Raw genomic sequence first — 22,068 nt, forward strand, 5'->3', positions numbered from 1 at the left:
TTTAGTTCCAACTAGTCCTCATTCCCTAATTTTTAACATGAATAACAGATAGACACAGAAAAGAGAAGCATTGGAAAGCAGGCCCTGCCTCTGGACCACAGATATCATGTGGGGACAGGAAAGGTCAGGATGGGTGACAAAAATTTCCTGCAGTGTGTTCACCTCACTCTCTACCATATACTATCTTTTTACAACTCTTCCTTACAATTTGATTCAGATAGAACCCAAAGCCAGGTGCAGTGGCTCATGACTGTAATCCCAGCACTTTGGGAGGCCAAGGCAGGTGGATCACCTGAGGTCAGGAGTTCAAGACCAGCCTGGCCAACATGGTGAAACCCCGTCTCTACGAAAAATATAAAAGACACAAAAATTAGGTATGGTGGCACATGACTGTTATTCCAGCTAATTGGGAGGCTGAGGCAAGAGAATCACTTGAACCCACCAGGTGGACATTGTGGTGAGCCAAGATTGCGCCATTGCACTCCAGCCAGGGCGACGGAGTGAGACTCCATCTCAAAACAAAAACAAACCAACAAAGATAGAACCCTTGCATACCTGGTGCAGTGGATATTAGCAGCAAGATCCAAACAATCTCCTTCTGATCGCTTATGAAGCAATTCAAGACTTGTGGTTTCTATTAAATTTGTTATAATGACAGTGTTTAATCATGGAGTCTAAGGCAGCCGCCACTGAATTGAGGTCACACATGTGACTATTCAGGCATGGAGTACATAATCTATAACTAAGATTTTGCCCCTTACTCTCTGGAGGCTGTGTCATTAATTACCAATGCATTTATTTCAAAAATAATATGCATTACAGCCTTTAAAAATGTAGCCTTGACTTGGAATGAGCAGAAGTTTGTGATGCAACATTCGTGGCAACAGGTATTCCTATATAAAGGAAGAACTCAGCCATGGGAATAGCCCAATCACATTTATTCCAAGATTTATAATTAAAAGTCTCCTTTTCTAATTTCTCAGAAGCCTATAGTATAATCTCCACTTGCAGCTCCTTTCTAATCATCAACTCATAAGTGAAAGCGTTCGATTTAAAGTTTTAGTTCCTATGCTTATGCATGCTGTAAAAGCAACATAAGACATACAAGTTAAAAATTATTTAGTGTCATCCTGGGCTGCAATAAATATTTTTAATCGTGAGGGAACAATGAAAAAACGGTGACCCTTAGCCTAGCCCTGTCTTTAATCATGAAAGCTTGCTTCAATTGACTGCCATGAAGGACAGTACTTCTCAATGGGAAGGCTCACTCTATTCTACTGCATTAGTGCATGATCTACTGCTGATTTATAAAACTATGCCTTTTATAGTTCAACATATAAATATATTTTAACCAGATAGGAATACATCAGAACATGTATGTTTTTGGTCAGAAGGAAAACAACATTGTAGTTATATTTATATCTTGGGCTGAAATTGGTCTATATTCAGAGTTAAATTTTATAGGATAAAACCTCACGCGTGTATGTTGCATGGATTTTTTCTTAGTCAGTTCATATATCCATAGACCAGTACTTACATGTCTGTTTCCTTATATGTGTGTTACTGCTCAATGTAATTCTACGAGTAGATATTGACTTATACACATTGTTTTGCTTTTTGGTGAAGGACATGAAGGAATTTTCACATATCTACATTTTTATCAGGCAGGTCACTGACTTGCTTATCTCCTGGTGAAAGGTTTTCCTTTTTTTTTTTTTGTCAGCAAGTGTCTTATTAAGGGTGGGAGATTGGCATTTTACCTGAGGAAGCTGGTTTGGGGAGGCGGCTTTGAAGAGGTCGCAACCCTCTGGCAGTCATGATGGGGTCAGATGTGGAATGAACAATGGCGCTATCTGCAGGGCGCTGGCTGTCTGTGGAGGAAGGCACTTCACGTTCAAGGGTTTGGGCTCTCATGGAAGAAACTGCAGAAAGGGCTGACTGGAGAGGCAGGAGAGGCTCACTGTCCTCTGGGGAGTCTGGCTGGCATAGGTATCGTCCTGTTGAGCGATTTCCCGAGTCTGGGAGTGGGAAGGTTCCGATCCCACTGTCCAATGTTCTCATCTGGCAGTTGGATTCTGAGATAGAGAGACAGAGAGAAAGGATTAGAGAAGGCTCACATAAAAGGCTAAAAGAATCGTGGAAATTGGGGTATGATCTGGAGGAAAGGAGACACCTAGAAGGGTGAATTTAAGAGAAAGAAAAATGATAAGCATTTGGAAACAGTATTAGTGGTGTAGTAAATTTCCAGTGAGGTGCATGAAACGGACCTTTTTGAACATGAAAGCGTCCCTTTCATGTAATATAAGAAGAAGACCAGCCTGTTACGAGCAGCAATAGTCACTGGTGCATATATCCTGGATAGGTCTTTAGAGTTAGAAGAGGAACAGTCATTAGAGACCAAATTGTGGTCATCCTTATTTCAATCTGGGAATCATATGACTTCAACCAATTAGGTGAAATTTATTAACTGAAATAATGAGTAATGAGAACACATAAATTGAAGTGACGTCCTAACAACAGTAATTGTGTATCTCTTGCATGAATGATCGCCCATTCAGCAGTTGACTAAATCTCTGGCCTCTTAATTTGACTACAGGGACAAGTAATTCACACGCCAGAAGGGTCATCCCAAAGGGTACCTTTCCCATCAGAACATCACTTATCATGTGGGCTTCATTCGGCCCAGTTGACAAGACTGTGAGCCACTTTCTTTCACTCTCACTTTATTCAGTGACAAAACTCATCAATAATGTTTTGGATTTCTTGGCAGTCCCAGGGATCCCACTATTCTCTAGAACAAATTAAGATGATTTCACCATGTATGTGACATATTCTGTTAATTGTGTGTCATCATCAAAACATTTTATATATGGAGAAAAGTACAGTATCTGAAAAAATTACCAGATAATTTTTGGAATGGTGGTGTGGTTTATCAAGGCCAATGAGGCAGCTTCCAAGATCTGGATGTCATCCAGAAAGTCTTCTGTTCATATGATAATCCTGGAATGAAACGTCCTAGGTTTCATCTTAGAAGCATCTTGTAAGTCTAGCACCGGGTCAGCGGAACAACTGAGCACTGTATTAGGCATGGTGGGGAATATAATAGATTACGACATAATGTTTGTATCAAAAGCTCAACAGCTACCACTTCTTTGGTGCTTTAAGAACAGAGGCTTGTGGTGTGATCTCTGCCAATGACTAATTTTTTGAACCCCTGTGCAAGAGCCTTAGCCTCTCAAGGTCTCAGGTTCCTTTTAGGACCGCTGTGAGGATTAAAGTATGTTCACCATTTAATCCTTAGAATTTAGAATGACCACTAAGCGCACTGTGAGACAGCCCAGTAAATGAATAATGAATGGCAAAATATATAAAATGTTTAGTATATTTATTACATATTAGTAGATACCTGATAGGTGAATAACTTATCCTTAAGTATCTTTATATACAATCTCACTTCATGCTCAGCACTTACTATCCAAACTTCAGAATTTGCCCATTCCCCTACCTTCCCCCTCAAAACATATTTGCTGAGTAGCAGAAGTCTGGGAATTTCCTAATACTAAGGCAAAAATAAAGGGATGGGAATGTGTACAGAGTTGGCTTTTCTAGGCTTGAGGAGGTTTGGTGCTTGGTGTTGGAAGTACTAGGAAGATGAAGTCTCTACTCAAGAGGCTTCAATCTTCACAGGGATATTTAGCAGGAAGATATAGATACCGTTTTTTCCACTATGGTGCCATTTAACCATCTCATATGCCATGGGATGTTTGTCATGGACTCTAGGATATCTGAATCATACAGACACACCATGAGAAGTGCTTTTCCTTCCCAGGATTACAAGAGCTAAGTTTTAGCCCCATTCATTTCAGGGCCTCCACCTGGTCAATTTTATTCTCAACCAGACTTACAGATTATTCATGGCCTTCTCTTTTCATTTTCTCCCCAGTTAAGGGGATTTAATTGTTATAGAATGGTGTTTTTGAGAAAGGATCAGCTGTTTGCATGGGGAGGCACTTCCAGATGAGTAAAAAAAAAGACACTGCTATTCAGACTTCTGTGTCTTTTCTTAATTTTAGCCCTACACATACAACACTTCAGATTTAGCATGTCCATGTGTTGTAATTGGGGCAATTCTGAAAGTCTGAAGTATTTCAGACTTATGGGAGTAAGTAGATCTTCATCAGAACCGACTTAGTCTTTGAAGATGAGAATCAAAGATTCATGGGATGTAGCAGCTGAGATGTGTCAGACCCTATGTGCCCCAGGCTGCCTGCCCTAATAATTTACCCCAGCATCCTCAGGACTACCTATCCCTGAATCAAGGAGGGCTCGGCAGGGCAGGACATTAGGGGTGCTTTTTCTTTTGAGAAGACGTATCATCAAAAGTTTGGTGCTTATTACAGCTTTCAGGAGTTCTGCTGTCTTTGTATCATCTCTTCATCTTCACATACCTATAAGGCAAGAACTATCATTGCTGTTTAGAAATGAGGAATCACAGCTAAAAGAGGTTAAGCAACTTGTCCAAGGTCACACGCTGTAAATGAAAGCCTGGACTTGAATCTAGGCCTTGCTACAAAGACAACGCTCTTAGCCACCAAGCTATACTGATTCCCCCCAGAAGCACAAGTAAACCCCAAAGTGGGCTCTGCTCACCTCATAGCCATTGAGGCAGCCATGTGAGCAGAAGGCTTACAGCATGGCCCCATGGCTTCCAGGCAAGGTGCCCAGCTTCTCCTCTGAGATTGGTGCTGGCCCCAGAATTCTAGCTTGGTTCCTGGGCTCCCCATTCTGAGGCTGGAGTCCACTGTCAACATGCCTGGCATCTAGCGGTTGTCTGGTTCTACGCAGGATGACTATGCAACCTTACTATATAGTTCTGAGAATCCCAAGTGCCTAGCAACTCTTCCTTCTGCCCTCTTGGACTGAATCCTTAGACTTCTTGCCAGGGCTTTTTTTAGAGTTTACTTTGCTTCCTGATACGGTTTGGATCTGCGTCCCTACTACATCTCAGGTTGAAATGTAATCCCCAGTGTTGGAGCTGGCAGCTGACGGGAGGTGTTTGTATTGGGGGTTATATCCATCATGCATGACTTAGTGCCATCCCCTTAGTGATGCGTTCGTTCACGTGAAATATGGTTGTTTAAAAGTGTGTGGCACCTTCCACCTTCTCTCTTGCTCCTGCTCTTGCATTTGAGACACCTGCTCCTACTTCACCTTCCACCATGATTGGAAGCTTCCTGAGGCCCTCGCCAGCAGCCAATGCTGGCACCATGCTTCCTATACGGCCTGCAGAACCATGAGCCAGTTACGCCTCTTTTCTTATAAATTACCTAGTCTCAGGTATTTCTTTATAGCAATGTAAGAATGGCCTAATACACCTCTAGCTTGGTGATAGGCACTCTTCCAAGGGCAATGTTTTTCTGGCTTTTCTCCCTCTTCTATGTATTATAAGTCACATAGAGCACTTAATCCAGTCTCCTCAAATGAAGATTCAAAAAGCAAAGTGAGAATCTTGGCGGCCTTTTTCATGTTGGCAATAGGTGCCATGTACAAAGCCCATATATGTTTGTGTAACCTATAACACAAAGCATGTGGCAGTTGCAGGAAATACGGCAGAGGAGGAATTCGGGGGTAGAAAAAATGTTGAAGGAGGTCTAAGTCTGGAGGCTTTCTGAAGACTACAACATTTTCTAGCATCAATCCCCTTAAATTTTTTTACTTTCTTTTCAACACCCAATATTGTTATACCAGAGTCTATAAAACAGGGCTTTTGGAATTCTTGAGTTCTTTGATTTCCTGAGAATTGCATGCCCTGACATTAAACTCAGAAACCATTCGCTATTAAGGCCATTTTTGTTTCCAAAAATTGCAGATGCCAAATGTAGTGGATGTGAAGGACTCATCTGTAAGTCCCTATGAAGTGAGGTGTGGACAGTCAGGGGCTCAGACACATGCCAAGTTTCCCTGCAAGACAATTTCTTCAGAATACATAAACCTTTGGAAATGGAAGTTTATATTGAAAGTGCTGACACCATCTTTATGTAGTTTCTTTAAGGCACAATTAGTTTCTTGCAGTTCATAAAATTATTGTAACCTGAATTACGAATGTTAGATATTGTACTTCTGAAGCCAGGTTTTTTTTTTTTCAGAGAATTTTAAGAACTCACAAAATAATTAAATGGTTGTAGTAGGAACTAAGTTCAAAGGGGCAAGCCTGCCTCCCATCTTCAATGAATTGATGCAGTATTGCTCTCAATAAATGTGAGTTCACGGCTGGGCGTGGTGGCTCATGCCTGTAATTCCAGCACTTGGGGAGGCCGAGGTGGGTCAATCACGAGGTCAAGAGATCGAGACCATCCCGGCCAACATGGTGAAACCCTGTCTCCACTAAAAATACAAAAAAAGTTAGCTGGGCATGGTGGTGCGCACCTGTAGTCCCAGCTACTCAGGAGGCTGAGGCAGGAGAATCGCCTGAACCCGGGAGGTGGAGGTTGCAGTGAACCGAGATTGCACCACTGCACTCCAGTCTAGCGACAGAGCGAGACTCTGTCTCAAAACAAAACAAAACAAAATACAAAAGAAAAACAAACAAACAAAAAACCCCACAAACGTGAGTTCACATTTCTGGCTGTGAGTATAGTTGCCCACAGGTCCTTGCTAATGAGTTCAAGGGTTGAGTTGTTGGATGTACCAATGGGCTTCATCCTTGTAAGGTCACCAATTACATCTCTGATTCTGGTCAGCTCTCTCACCTGTTCCTATTGTTCCATGTGCCTTCTCTCTGTCTCTCAAGGTATTAACAAATTCTCACAGTTACCACCACCATCAGGTCCCAGGAACCTCATGGGACGACTTAAGTGTCTCGCACAAAGAAAATATACAGTTGGTTGAGGAAAACACCAGTCCCCAGGACAACTGGTCAACTGAAGGCTGAACAAGCTCCATCTTGGTACACCTGGCACCCATTCAGAGCAGTCAGCAGCAGAATGGCAGAGAATCTCATAGAGAATGGAGTCCCCATTCTCTTTTACTGACACCTTGAATACATTCCCTTGTATATGATTGGTATGAAAGGAGGAGACCTTTTCAGCCTCCTAGAAGCAAATACAGGACTTTCTATAAGGCTCTCCTTTTGGGGGAAGAATGTTAAGACTGCTTGGGGCAGGAATATTGTCTGGCACCGACTTCAGTGAAGAGGAAATTTACTGTGTCTGAGAGGCACACAAGCAGCCGAGGTGGGTGTGGTTCCCTGTGGGATGGTGGCAGAGAATTTTGAAGAAACATTTCCACTGGGGATTTTCAAGTTGCTACCTTAGGGTGTGTGGCAGAAAATCCCCACTCATCTCACCAATGAGTGTCACCCTGCTGCTCCCCACCCCCCGCTGCCTCCACATCTGGCCTTAGTGTCTTCATTTGCAAATTAGATCCCTTCATTATAGGGGTGCTTTGAGGACTAGAAACAAAGCATGTGATGAGCTTGGCACAACGCTTGCAACAGGCACACTGTTATAATTCAGAAAATGGCAGCAGCTCTCAAAATGTTATTAGACTGTAAGCATCCTGCAGGCATAACTGGATTTGATTCATCTCTTCAATTCTCCCATATAAGTGGCTCCTGCTCCATGATTGCTCTTATTCTACAGAATGGTAATTACACTCCCCAGGCATCTGACTCTATCACCAGTGCTCAGCATCACACCTAACACATAGTCAGCCCTCACTGATGTGGAATGAATGAACAGGTGAATGAAAAACAATAAACCTTAAGAACAGTCTTCCTCATCGTTAATGGATGTGAACCTCTTCTTGTGAAATCTCCATCTGCTTCTTTTTTGCTCTGATTTCAGCAACCAAAGCAAACAGCTGACTTCCTTTTCTGTGGTTATTTTTCACATGAAGCCAGACTTCATTAATTCAGATGGCCACAGAGATAAGATCATTCAGAATTCCTGAATATTTTAATGACGGGTTTCTTAGTACTTTAAAGTCCTTGGGACAAGAATGGATGACGAAGGCAAAGGACAGTCAACAATAGGCTGTTCTAACATCCTCCTCAGTCCCTGTGCCAATGCACAGAATCACTGGGCCTGAAGGTCCCAGGCCTAGGAAGCTGGTGTGGCACAGTAACTCTGGCTCTCATCCTGAGGGATTCTAGATGCCAAGTGGAATGCTGCCGTCCTGTTTAACACCAGTATCCACAGTATTGTGAGAACTAAGTTCTTACTAGAGAGTCACGTTCCTGGGGCCATTTGTAGTGAGCGAATGAGATTACTCATTATATGAACTTCTTATATGTATTTAACCAGAACACTGAGTCGCCCTGTTTTAAAGCAAATCATTCTGTTAAATTGGTTGACTATTGCCTTAGTCCACTTTGCATTGCTATAAATGGGTACCTAAGACTGAGTAATTTATAAAGAAAAGAGGTGTATTTCATAATTCTGCATGATGCTGACATCTGCTCAGCTTCTGGCAAGGCCTCAGGTAGCTTTTACTCATAATGGAAGGCAAGGGGAGCTGGCATGTGTTACATGGTGGGAGAGGGGGGTGAGTGCCAGACTCTTTTAAACAACAGCTCTTGCGTGAACCAAATACAGCGAGATCTCACGCATTACTTCAAGGAGGGCACCAAGTCATTCGTAAGGGATCTACTTCCACGATCCAAACACCCCCACCATGTCCCACTTCCAACAATGGGAGTCACAATTCAACATGAGATTTGGAGGTGACAAATATCCAAACTATAGAAACTATGCTTCTTCCAAACTTGTTTTATACCATATTTGTTCACATAGCAACATCATCTTTATAAATAGCTGCAAAGAAAAAAAGTTGATTTCCAGCACTATTTCAGTTAATATACATTTCCAAGTGAGTGGGATATGAATTAGCAATGATTTGGGGTATTTGGGAGATGCCACTAATTTGTTTTTCAGCCTTTTCTTCTGCAGATTCAAGTGTCTCCATCTTTTCTCATGGATCCAATTTCACATATCTGTAATGGTTTGAATTTGTAACCTCAAAACTCTTGGTATTATTAATGTATCTGTCCAAAGAGATTATTATAGGACAGGTTTAAGAAAATCTGACTTTAGTTCTAAGTTACTCCAAATATTCAGATAAATGGAGTGAGAAGACTAAATGCTTCAGAGTTGGAAAGACTAAGCTCAAAGACCGGCTTGGTTACCTGTTTGCTGTGGGACAACAAGGGCTTTTCAGAACTATTCTGACTTAAATAGTCATAGCTCATTTTAAATAAGCCTGGCAGAGTGCTCATTATAAAGTAGATGCTCAATAAGTTTCTATAACTGGTTGTCAGGGAGAAGTGAGGGCCCCTGTGGGTACATAATACATACACTGTCATAGAATCCAAGGGAAACCAAATTGTCATTTGTGCAGCTAGTGTTATACTGCAGCATCTGGGTACACTTTACTCAACAACTACCCTGGTTATTTCCCAAAGAGTTACCTTTTGGCAACCATTTCCCTGGGGGTTAGTTCATCAAAAACATTAATGAATGATGAATATGCACCAATGTACTTGAGGTAGTTGCAATCTGCCTCATGTAGAGAAAACAGACAGTCTGTTTTTTTGAGAAATCTATGTTGGAGGCAGTACCTTAAAAGGCTTTTTAAAAAGCCTACACAAATGATGTCTGCTGATGCTCCCTTGTTTACAGGCTTATGACATTCTCAAGTAACAGTCCCAGATTACTACACCATGATTTTCAGAACTTCCAGCACATAGATCCTAAAAGCTTATACTCGCTTCTGTGCAATGATCTACCCACTTACAGATTCAAACAAATTATGCTAGTAATCACCTTTTTCCCCTCTGCAACCCTCATTCATAAATCCTATAAAAATAGAAAACTCTGAAACTCAAACTTTTTCACTTTGAAAACTTCCACATAGCTATAAAAGTTTCAGCCAAACATACAATGAGGCCCCAACATAATTCAGTCAGAAAGAGTGACTCATGGGTGTTTACTATTCATACTATCTTATGAATTGGCATGCATTCCTATAATGCAAGTGGTCATGTAAATAAGTCTTTTTAGAAGGTCTCTCCAGGTTCCTAAACATCTTTGAGCTACATGTGGTATTGGCAGCAGAAACTTAAACTACAGATGGGAAAACAGATCTCTTTATTTGCACATCCTTCTCTTTATCTGAACGGCTGAAACAAGCGTAAAAAAAGCTAAGTCTGTTGCCAAAGCCACATCAATTAAATGTTGGTTATTCATTCTAAGTCTACCCCACAGTTTTCTCCGAGTAGTAAAAAATGATTATACTGGTTATTTGTTCACAACCAGTGGGTAACTTTTGGCTGCGGCATGAAGATGACCTTCTGGAAGGGTAAATTTACTCTGACACCTTTGGAAATTCATGAGAATACTCAGCCTCTAAGTTCAAACTGGATTTTAGCTTCCTGAGATTTGAAAAGTATGCAGGATAATATAAATTTGTTTTCCAATCTCTTGTGCTGTCTTTGGGATAATGGAAGACCAGACTTTGGGAGTCTGGCATAGGGAATGAGTTGCATAGGGGATGAATATTTTTAAAATGTAGGAAATTAATATGACAAATGATTAAAAATGAAAAAAAAAAAAGGACCATGAAATTCCTTAGTACAAATGAAGGAGAAGTTATTTAAACCAACCTAAAAGAAGTGGCACCTCAGGCTAAGTTGGTATCCAGTGGCTCCAATATTCTTTGCCTGACAGTAGCATCATGTACATTACTGTGGTAGGATGTAGTTTAAGGACATAAATTGGTAATGGTTACAAATGTATTCCAAATGCCCACACAGACCATGTCTTTATAGAAATCTTTCTTGAATTTATTTTCATATACAGCTGTTATAGCCCCTGAAAAAAATTCCTTCATGTGCTGCTTCTTGTCACTGATACTGAAATGGCCTCTTCTACAGTTTTGGGAGTGGTTATTGGTCTAGTATTCCAGAACATGTTATGCAATTTTCCAAACACTTCTGGATTTTTGCAAATTTTAATAAGTATCGCTATATTCTTGTCACTCCAGACTGAAAAATCTTGAAGTCTTCACATAACTGCTTCATCTCTTGCTATGCTAAATATGCGTGTCTTGAAAAACAAAGGCTACACTTGCACACAGGACTTACTGTGATACATAAGAGTGGGCTAATGTGACCACTACAGTTTAATGGCCAGCATTTGTTTGACAAGGTCATCTGACTTACGAACCCACAGTTGGATCCCAGACTTCTAGGTCCTGTTTTATGAGTTATCACTTCCAGTTCAAAGTCCTTGTTTATGAGAGTAGGATACAGAACTCTCCCAACTCCTCACAAAGCCATGATTACCACTTAACCACTTCTCCATCCATACATCAAGTCTTGTCCTCCTTAGTTTGACATTTTTGTAACTGAAAAAAAAACCTTACTTTAATTAGCAAAACCTTCTAGAGTACCAAATAAATGTAGAATCACAATGGCTCCAGCCCTGATCCTTAATTGCCATTTTTCTAATTGAAGAAATGCCAACTTATCTATCCACCTTTTCCCACTGTTATCCTTGCCCATTCTCTAACAAAACTACTCTATGCTCAACCTTTTTCCCCCAATCTAATTACAATTTAGTTATTTGTTTGTATCTCCTGTTAATCCACTTTTGGGCTTCTGTGAATGCAAGGCATTTTAAGTCTAAACAAATGCTCTTTACGGATTCTCCTTTGTTCACGGACTCATTACATTCCCAGATCACATACCCAAATTAGTGAGTCATGATTTTCCGTTACAGAAGGTATAACATATTGATCCTAAAAGATTATATTTGCTTCTGTACAACAATCTTCTTGTTCCCATAGGTTCACTCCATCTCTAGCTGTCATGCCAAAATGAAGTGAAAAGTTAAACAATTATTTGGTGAATCTGGTAGACACAGGTGGCTATTATGGGTGGTTCTGTCTCTTTAAATCTCTTTTACTTCATATCAGGTTTGCTGAATTATATGGACAACTGCCTCTACTCTTAATTTCACCTGCCTGGATAACATCTGCCTTGATAAGACGCATGAAGGAAGAGAGGAAAGAAAATAACTTGGGGTACAATGCTGCAGGAAGAGATTTAAACCAGCTTTATTTGTCAAGAAATATAAAAACAGGGAAGCATGGGGAAATTCAGACCTGTCAATTTAGCAACTGATGAAAATTTTATTAAAGGTATTTATAAGAGCATTGGAGCCAGATCACCCTATTCATTATTGCTCTAACTTTTTTACATTAAAAATTTGAAGTTAGATACTCTAAGAGTATAAATAATTTTAGCCTGCTTATATTACTGTAATTACAGATATTTAATAAAAGTCTTCAGAAAGATAAGAATTTAAAGTTCAAAAATGTTTTTCTCCATTTGTCTCTGTATTTAATCAGTATTAATTACTTTTTCAATTACATGCAGAAAAGAAGAAAGCTCAAGACTTCACAACCTTAAGCTTTTAAAAAATATTCATTTTAACATGTTTTACTTGCTTGTAAGGATTTTTAATTATTATAAGATCATCTATTTTAGCTGAATATCAAGGATCATTTATTTTTCTTTTATGTGATTGTAGTTGAAGTGTTGGTGAAGAGAAGACTGAAGTTGAGATGAGTCTCTCTTTCCATTTCAGTGGCCACCCTCCACTCACCAATATCCCATGGCTGTCGCTACAGGAATATAATAAAAGAAGTAATGAAATCCAACAGACCAGGCATATGGATATGGGTAAAAATATATATAGATTTTTGTTTCCATCCATGAAGAATTAAATTGTTACAGAAACACACACACACACACACACACACACACACACACACACAGAGTTGCACTGTTTTCTGACATTGAAAGATAAAAAGCACAGAATTTGATCTTTGAATCAAGGAAAACAAATGAAGTGAGCCCTACAGTTACTCCAGCCAACTGCCTGGAGATGGTTTCTAGACTGAAACATAGACAGAATACAAACATAGCCTGGAGGTAAATGTAGGTGTTAATGGGGACAGGTATGAGGATCAGGGCAGGTAAAATTTGCAGGGTAGATGTATATTAAAGAATGGAGAACACTAGAAATGGTAATATATGATCTATATACATTTTGTTTATTGTGAGGTTTCTAACATATATGGAAGTAAAATATATAACAACAGCACAAAGGATGGGAGAGGTTTTATGAAAATAATCTTTAACATATTATGTAAAATAGATTATGATAAAGTAACAATGTAATAAAATTACATTTAAATATTAAACCACTCACTAAAACAGGAAAGAGGTATAGCCAATAAGTTACAAGTGGAAATAAAGTAGAATCATTAAAAATATTCAAGTCAAAAAGGTAGAAAACGAGGAAAATATAAAGATGAGATAATCAGAAAATAAATAATTATATGGTAGATTTAGACCCAACCATTTAGATAATTACATAAAATGAAAAGAGTCTAAACACTCCAACGAATAGGCTGAGATTGTCAGATTGGATAAAATAAAAATTGGTATACAAAATATATCTATTCATATGCTGTAGATAAGACATTCATTTTAAATATAAAAAATAGATATGTGAAAAACAGGACAGAAAAATAGATAGCATGCAAACTCTAATAAAAAGAAAGCTGGAGTCACTATGCTAATATCAGAAAATGTAAACTTCAGAAAGGAAATGTTACCAGGGATCAGGAGAAACATGTTATAGTTATAACAAAGTAAATTTATCAAGACATTGTAATCCTAAATATGTATATCTGTAACAACAGAACTCCAAAATTATGAAGCAAAAAACTGACAGAACTTAAAAGAGAAAATGTCAAATCTACAATTAAAATTAAAAGTCTTCTCTCAGTAATTAATAGAACAAGTAGAGAGGCTATCACAAGGTATAGAAGATCTGAACAATATAATTCAACAACTTTGACCAGTGTGAATTGTGCAGCACACTCTACCCATCAAGGGCAGAATACATATTCCTTTTAGTTATACACTGATTAAGACAGACTATAGCCTTCATCATAAAACAAGCCTTAGAAAATTTGAAATCACTGAAGCCATGGAAAATATGTTCTCTGACCATCAGAGAACTAAACCAGAAATCAACAGAAGAAAGATGTCTGGAAAAATTTCCAAACATTTACAACTTACACAGTACACTCCCAAATTTCCTGTGTATTAAATGGAAAATAAGATACTATTTTGAAATGAATGAAAATACAATGGAATGCAGCTAAAGCAGTGCCTTAATGAAAATGTATAGCACAAATAAGATAGGCTTAAAATAAGTGTTCTAAGACTTCATTTTAAGAAACTAGAAAAATAAGAACATACTAAACATAAAGTAAGCAGAAGACATAAAAATGAGAGCTGAAATTAAGAAAATTTTAAAAAAGAAACACAACGTAAAATTCAATGAAACAAAGAGCTGGTTATCTGCTATGACTGATCCAACTGACAAACCTCCAACTACATTGACTAAACACTGACTAAAGGAGAAAAGACAAAAATTCTCCATATTATGAATGAATAAGGAGGCATCCCTACAGATCTTCCAGGGAATAACAGATAATATGTATGTATGAACAAACTTAAGCCAACCCATTTTACAATTCAGATAAAATGGAAATATTCTTTAAGAAATCCAACTATCAGAACCCACTCAAGAAAAAAGATAAACCAAACAGTACTATATCAATTAAGGCAATTGAATTTGGAGTTAAAAATATTTTCATGAAATATTATAGACCTAGGTGTCTTCACTATTGAATTCTACAAAATTTATAAGGATGAAAAAAATGATCATTTCTTCATAAACCCCTTTAGAAAACAGAAGAGCAAACACTTTCCACATCATTTTATAATGACCATGTTACCTTGATATCAAACTCAAAGACATCATACATAGAGAAAAATACAGATCAATATAACTCATGAAAATGGATGCAAGAATGTTTCATAACCGATTTGTGAATTATTAAGCATTTTTGCATAATTAAGGTAATTACTCACCAAGTGGCATTTACCCAAAGAATGTAAAATTTGTTTAGCATTTAAAAATAAATCAATATTAAAAGAAAAGCCATGATTATCTCAAAATACATAGAAAAAAATCATTTAACAAATGCAACATCCTTTCATGACAGACCAAAAAAAAAAAAAAAAAAAAAAAAAAGACACTATCAGAAAACTAGGAATAGAAGAGAACCTTTTCATTCTGTAAAAGTATAAAAGGGCATCTACAGAAAACCTACAGATAACATACATTTGAAAAAACAGACTGTTTCCCCACTGACAGAACATGTTAAGAATGTTAGCTCTGTGAATCCTGAATTCTACCAGAGGTACAAGGAGGAGTTGGTACCATTCCTTCTGAAACTATTCCAATCAATAGAAAAAGAGGGAATTCTCCCTAACTCATTTTATGAGGCCAACATCATCCTGATACCAAAGCCTGGCAGAGACACAACAAAAAAAGAGAATTTTAGACCAATATCCCTGATGAACATCGATGCAAAAATCCTCAATAAAATACTGGCAAACCGGATTCAGCAACACATCAAAAAGCTTATCCACCATGATCAAGTGGGCTTCATCCCTGGGATGCAAGGCTGGTTCAACATTCGCAAATCAATAAACATAATCCAGCATATAAACAGAACCAAAGACAAGAACCACATCATTATCTCAATAGATGCAGAAAAGGCTTTTGACAAAATTCAACAGCCCTTCATGCTAAAAACGCTCAATAAATTCGGTATTGATGGAACGTACCTCAAAATCATAAGAGCTATTTATGACAAACCCACAGCCAATATCATACTGAATGGGCAAAAACTGGAAAAATTCCCTTTGAAAACTGGCACAAGACAGGGATGCCCTCTCTCACCACTCCTATTCAACATAGTATTGGAAGTTCTGGCTAGGGCAATCAGGCAAGAGAAAGAAATCAAGGGGATTCAGTTAGGAAAAGAAGAAGTCAAATTGTCCCTGTTTGCAGATGACATGATTGTATATTTAGAAAACCCCATTGTCTCAGCCCAAAATCTCCTTAAGCTGATAAGCAACTTCAGCAAAGTCTCAGGATACAAAATTAATGTGCAAAAATCACAAGCATTCTTATACACCAGTAACAGACAAACAGAGAGCCAAATCAGGAATGAACTTCCATTCACAATTGCTTCAAAGAGAATAAAATACCTAGGAATCCAACTTACAAGGGATGTAAAGGACCTCTTCAAGGAGAACTACAAACCACTGCTCAGTGAAATAAAAGAGGACACAAACAAATAGAAGAACATACCATGCTCATGGATAGGAAGAATCAATATCGTGAAAATGGCCATACTGCCCAAGGTAATTTATAGATTCAATGCCATCCCCATCAAGCTACCAATGAGCTTCCTCACAGAATTGGAAAAAACTGCTTTAAAGTTCATATGGAACCAGAAAAGAGCCCGCATCTCCAAGACAATCCTAAGTCAAAAGAACAAAGCTGGAGGCATCACGCTACCTGACTTCAAACTATACTACAAGGCTACAGTAACCAAAACAGCATGGTACTGGTACCAAAACAGAGATATAGACCAATGGAACAGAACAGAGTCCTCAGAAATAATACCACACATCTACAGCCATCTGATCTTTGACAAACCTGAGAGAAACAAGAAATGGGGAAAGGATTCCCTATTTAATAAATGGTGCTGGAAAAATTGGCTAGCCATAAGTAGAAAGCTGAAACTGGATCCTTTCCTTACTCCTTATAGGAAAATTAATTCAAGATGGATTAGAGACTTAAATGTTAGACCTAATACCATAAAAATCCTAGAGGAAAACCTAGGTAGTACCATTCAGGACATAGGCATGGGCAAAGACTTCATGTCTAAAACACCAAAAGCAACGGCAGCAAAAGCCAAAATTGACAAATGGGATCTCATTAAACTAAAGAGCTTCTGCACAGCAAAAGAAACTACCATCAGAGTGAACAGGCAACCTACAGAATGGGAGAACATTTTTGCAATCTACTCATCTGACAAAGGGCTAATATCCAGAACCTACAAAGAACTCAAACAAATTTACAAGAAAAAAACAAACAACCCCATCAAAAAGTGGGCAAAGGATATGAACAGACATTTCTCAAAAGAAGACATTCATACAGCCAACAGACACATGAAAAAATGCTCATCATCACTGGCCATCAGAGAAATGCAAATCAAAACCACAATGAGATACCATCTCACACCAGTTAGAATGGCGATCATTCAAAAGTCAGGAAACAACAGGTGCTGGAGAGGATGTGGAGAAATAGGAACACTTTTACACTGTTGGTGGGATTGTAAACTAGTTCAACCATTATGGAAAACAGTATGGCGATTCCTCAAGGATCTAGAACTAGATGTACCATATGACCCAGCCATCCCATTACTGGGTATATACCCAAAGGATTATAAATTATGCTGCTATAAAGACACATGCACACGTATGTTTATTGCGGCACTATTCACAATAGCAAAGACTTGGAATCAACCCAAATGTCCATCAGTGACAGACTGGATTAAGAAAATGTGGCACATATACACCATGGAATACTATGCAGCCATAAAAAAGGATGAGTTTGTGTCCTTTGTAGGGACATGGATGCAGCTGGAAACCATCATTCTTAGCAAACTATCACAAGAACAGAAAACCAAACACCGCATGTTCTCACTGATATGTGGGAACTGAACAATGAGATCACTTGGACTCGGGAAGGGGAACATCACACACCGGGGCCTATCATGGGGAGTGGGGAGGGGGGAGGGATTGCATTGGGAGTTATACCTGATGTAAATGACGAGTTGATGGGTGCAGCACACCAACATGGCACAAGTATACATATGTAACAAACCTGCACGTTGTGCACATGTACCCTACAACTTAAAGTATAATAATAATAAATAAATTAAAAAAAAATAATCAGGATAGTGTTTAACTGTAGGGGAGAAGGAAAATGTTGAAATAAAAAATACCAAAAAGAAAAAAAAAAAAAAAAAAAAAAAAAAAGAATGTTAGCTCTTACCACTTCTATTTAACATTATAGTGCAACTTAATGCCAGTGCAACAAGGCAAGGCAAAGAAATAAAAAGCATAGAGAGTAGAAAGAAAAAAGTATAACTGTCTTTGAGGACAATATAATTGTACACATGAATACCCTACGGAATCTCCCAAAACTTTATGAGAACTAAGTGGGTTTAGCAAGGTTACATCGTACAAGAATAATTTAGCAAACTCAATTGTATTAGTATGTATTATAAATAATTGGTAATTAAACAATACTATTTCTAACAGCATCAAAATATGAAAAAAACACATCTTATAAAATGGCGAAACACTGTACACTAAGATGTACAAAACACTGTAGAGATAAATTTAAAGAATACTGACATAAATGGAGAGATCTGCCATATTCACGGATCAGAAGACCCAATATTGTTCAGATGTCAGTTCTCTTCAAGTTCATCTACAGATTCAATGACATCTTAATCAAAACACTACCAGGCTTTAAAAAAAAATAGACATTGACACATTGATTCTAAAATTATGTGAAAATGGAAACATTTTCATAAAGTAAAACAAGGTCAGAGGTCTGACACTACCTGAATTCTTTATAAGGCTACACTCATTAAGAGAGTGTGGTATTGGGTAAGGATTTGCATATAGGTCAGTGGAACAGGACATTCCAGAAACAGACTCACACATATATTTTCAATTGATTTCTGACAAAGACGACAACGTAATTTAATGGAAGAAAGATAGTGTTTCAACAAAAAGTATTAGAAACACTAAATATTCATCTGAAGAAAAGTAAACCTCACTGCTTTCCTCATATTGTGTAAAAAAATTAACACATAAACCCAAACACAAGATCTAATACCACAAAACATCTAGAAGAAAATATCAGAGTATCTCTGTGGCCTTGGATTAGGCAACAATTTCTTAAATAGAGCAAAAAAGCATGAACCATAAAATAAAAACATGATAAATTAGATTTAATCAAAATTAAAAATTTTGTCTTCAAAGACATGGTTAAGAAAATTAAAAAGCAAACAACATACACCCATCATGCAACACAGCAATGACACTTACTGTTATATATCCCCCCAAAGACTTATACACAAATGTATATAGCAGCTTTACACATAAGAGCCCCAACTGGAAACTATCAAATTGTTTATCAGCCAGTGGATAAACAAATTGTGGTACATTCATACAACAAAATACTGATGAGCAATAAAAACATAAACAAACTAAAAAACCACTGATATAACATGGATGACTCAAAAGCATGATGCTTATTAAGAGAGACTAAACCCTCAATACTATATATTTTATAATTGATTCCATTTACATGAAATTCTAGCAAAGGCAAAACTACACAGATAGAAAGCAGACCAGTGGTTCCCTGGGACCAGTGGTATTAGGAGACGGTTGGGTGTAAGAGGTATGAAGGACTATTTTGGGGTGATGAGAGTGTTGTAAATCTTGATTGTGATAGTGGTTACACAACTGTGTACATTTACAAAAACTTATTGAACTATACACTTCAAAAGGATGAATTTTGTTATATGTAAATTATACCTCCATGAACCTGCTTCTAAAGATTTTATGCCCAGACTGCCAATAAAAAAAAAAAAATACTGAAATCTAACAGTAAAATCTGGTTGAACACAGCTGAGCAGAGGAACTGTGCTTTCCCCAGGGTACACGCTTGAATAATCATTAGAGGCATCTGAAAGTGGTGTTGGCATGAAAGGGTCTTCAAGAGTCACCAGGGAACAAGACTGAGGCTATTCCTTAATCCCAGATCTAGGCAGCTCACAAGGGGCTTTGTGAATGCCTTTATCTTTTCTATAATTGTGGGAAATAGCTATTATTATCCTCACTTTACAGGGGAGGAAAGCAGAACTCTGAGAAGTGAAATGGTCACTTGAAGAACTGCCAGCCTGACTCTAAAGCTCAGGGCTTCTTATTCATCAACCTCTTTCCAGTAGGGTGGGGCTCCCAGGCATCAGAGAGGATGTGAGGGGTTCCACAGCCCACTACTTCTTTAGCTTGGAAGAAGGCCCAAATCCCTGGTTTCCATAGCTGTGTGCCCCAGACTCTCCTCTGCAAAAGGGGCCTCTAAGGAGCAGAGCCCCTGATTCAGGACCTTACAGGTAGCTTATATGTGCTCTATGCAAATACATTGGACCTCCCTTACACCTCACCTTTCTGCAGCATAACATTTGTTGATCATTTACTACTGGGCAGGTGCTTCACTTGTATTATGTCATTATGCAATGTGTAATGGACACATTTTACCTATGAGGAAACTGAAGTTTAAGGAGGTCAGTAACTTGCCTGTAGGCCTATAGCTATAAGTAGGAAAGCCAGGATTTGGATTAATGCCTGTGCAAACCTCAACGCTTCAGGCTTGATTGCTACGTGGTTATAGTACCTTCTTCTGTATTCAGTTTACCAAGCATACTGAATCAGTAAGCATGCTCTTGGTGGAAAGTAACATGTTAAATGGTAAAGAATGGTATTAGCTCACAGTGCAGAATTAGAGCCAAGCTTCAGGGCTGCCTTAATCCAGGGCCTCTGCCTCTATGTGCCTGCAGTTCTCTTCACTGTGTCCCTGCTATGTATCAGTTTTATCTTCAAGCTGTTAGCAGGAGGCTTTAGTAGCTCCGTACTAGTCAGCCACACACTCCCAAGTCTAAGGGAGAGAGAAGTTGACTCTCTGTGTGACTGTCTCTATACCTCCAACCACCTGTCCCTTGAAAATTAGGCAAATAAGGTTATAAACACATTCCCAGACCAATTCGTGTCTCTTGGAAAACGCTGTTCACTGACTGGCCCAGGCCTGAATTTCTGAACCAATCACTGGCAGGGAAGAGTGCCGAGACCGCCTTCATCAGGCTTCGCTCCTGGAGTAGAAACGTCTGCTACATTCTTTCTTAGTCATTACTTCAGTTGAGTTTACAGCAACACTTTGTCTATAAATGGAGTAATTTTTCCATTCTTCAGATAAAACACATGTACAGAGAACATATGTCTCTTAGGGACATGAGCACATATGCAGAAGCCAGAATTCAAAGCCAGGTCTTCTAACACCAAGTCCAGAGCTCTCTGCGCTGCTCTGCAACAACTATACCTTTACCCTACTCTCCCTGTTTCGAAGAAATTCCATTTTGTTGCTAGGATATATTTATCTTCTAGTTCCCTCCTTTAGTATTTATAATTTTTTTTCGAATTCAATTACTACTCCCTTATGGACTCTAGTGAACCATTTAAAACCAATTCAGGAGCCTTTTTTTTTTTTTTTTTTTTTTTTGAGACGGAGTCTCACTCAGTCACCCAGGCTGGAGTGCAGTGACGTGATCTCAGTTCACTGCACCCTTCGTCTCCTGGGTTCAAGCAATTCTTCTGTCTGTTTCCCAAGTAGCTGGGACCACAGTTGCATGCCACCACACCCAGCTAATTTTTGTATTTTTAGTAGAGATGGGGTTTCACCATATTGGTCAGGCTGGTCTGGAACTCCCGACCTCAGGTGATCCACCCGTACAGCCTCCCAAGTGCTGGGATGACAGGCATGAGCCATCACGCCCAGCCCAAGTCAAGAGACTTTTTGTCAGCACTTCCTTTCTAATGAGGTTTTATAGCTATTATTTAAAATAAATACATAGTCTGATATACCTTAAAACCTATTTGGTATGATGTAGCTTCTTTTTTTTTCTTTTTCTTCTTCAATCTCATTTTCTTTCTTATTTTGGAGACAGTGTCTTGCTCTGTTGCCCAGGCTGGAGTGTGGTGGTACTCTATCTCCACTCACTGCAACCTTTGCCTACCAGACTCAAGCCATCTTCCCACGTCAGCCTCCCCAGTAGCTGGGGCTACAGGTGCAAGCCACCATGCCTGGCTAATTTTGGTATTTTTTTGTAGAGACAGGGTTTTGTCATGTTGCCCAGGCTGGTCTTGAACTCCTGGGCTCACGTCATTCACCCGCCTTGGCTTCTCAAAGTGCTGAGATTATAGGTGCTGCACCC

At 38.8% G+C, this 22,068-nt stretch overlaps 1 protein-coding gene across 6 annotated transcripts in view; it reads right to left on the reverse strand.

Annotated features, from left to right (window-relative positions):
- Positions 1–22,068, reverse strand: part of NCKAP5 (NCK associated protein 5) — a 983,546-nt gene that overhangs the window by 59,814 nt on the left and 901,664 nt on the right. For all 6 annotated transcript variants that reach the window (XM_073019623.1, XM_073019626.1, XM_073019624.1 and 3 more), the window contains one exon: positions 1,761–2,075. In XM_073019623.1, coding sequence (XP_072875724.1) covers positions 1,761–2,075 — 315 coding nt within the window. The remainder of the gene's footprint in view (positions 1–1,760; positions 2,076–22,068) is intronic.

The sequence above is a fragment of the Chlorocebus sabaeus genome, chromosome 10, assembly GCF_047675955.1.
Source record: "Chlorocebus sabaeus isolate Y175 chromosome 10, mChlSab1.0.hap1, whole genome shotgun sequence".
In the NCBI taxonomy this organism is placed as follows: domain Eukaryota; kingdom Metazoa; phylum Chordata; class Mammalia; order Primates; family Cercopithecidae; genus Chlorocebus; species Chlorocebus sabaeus.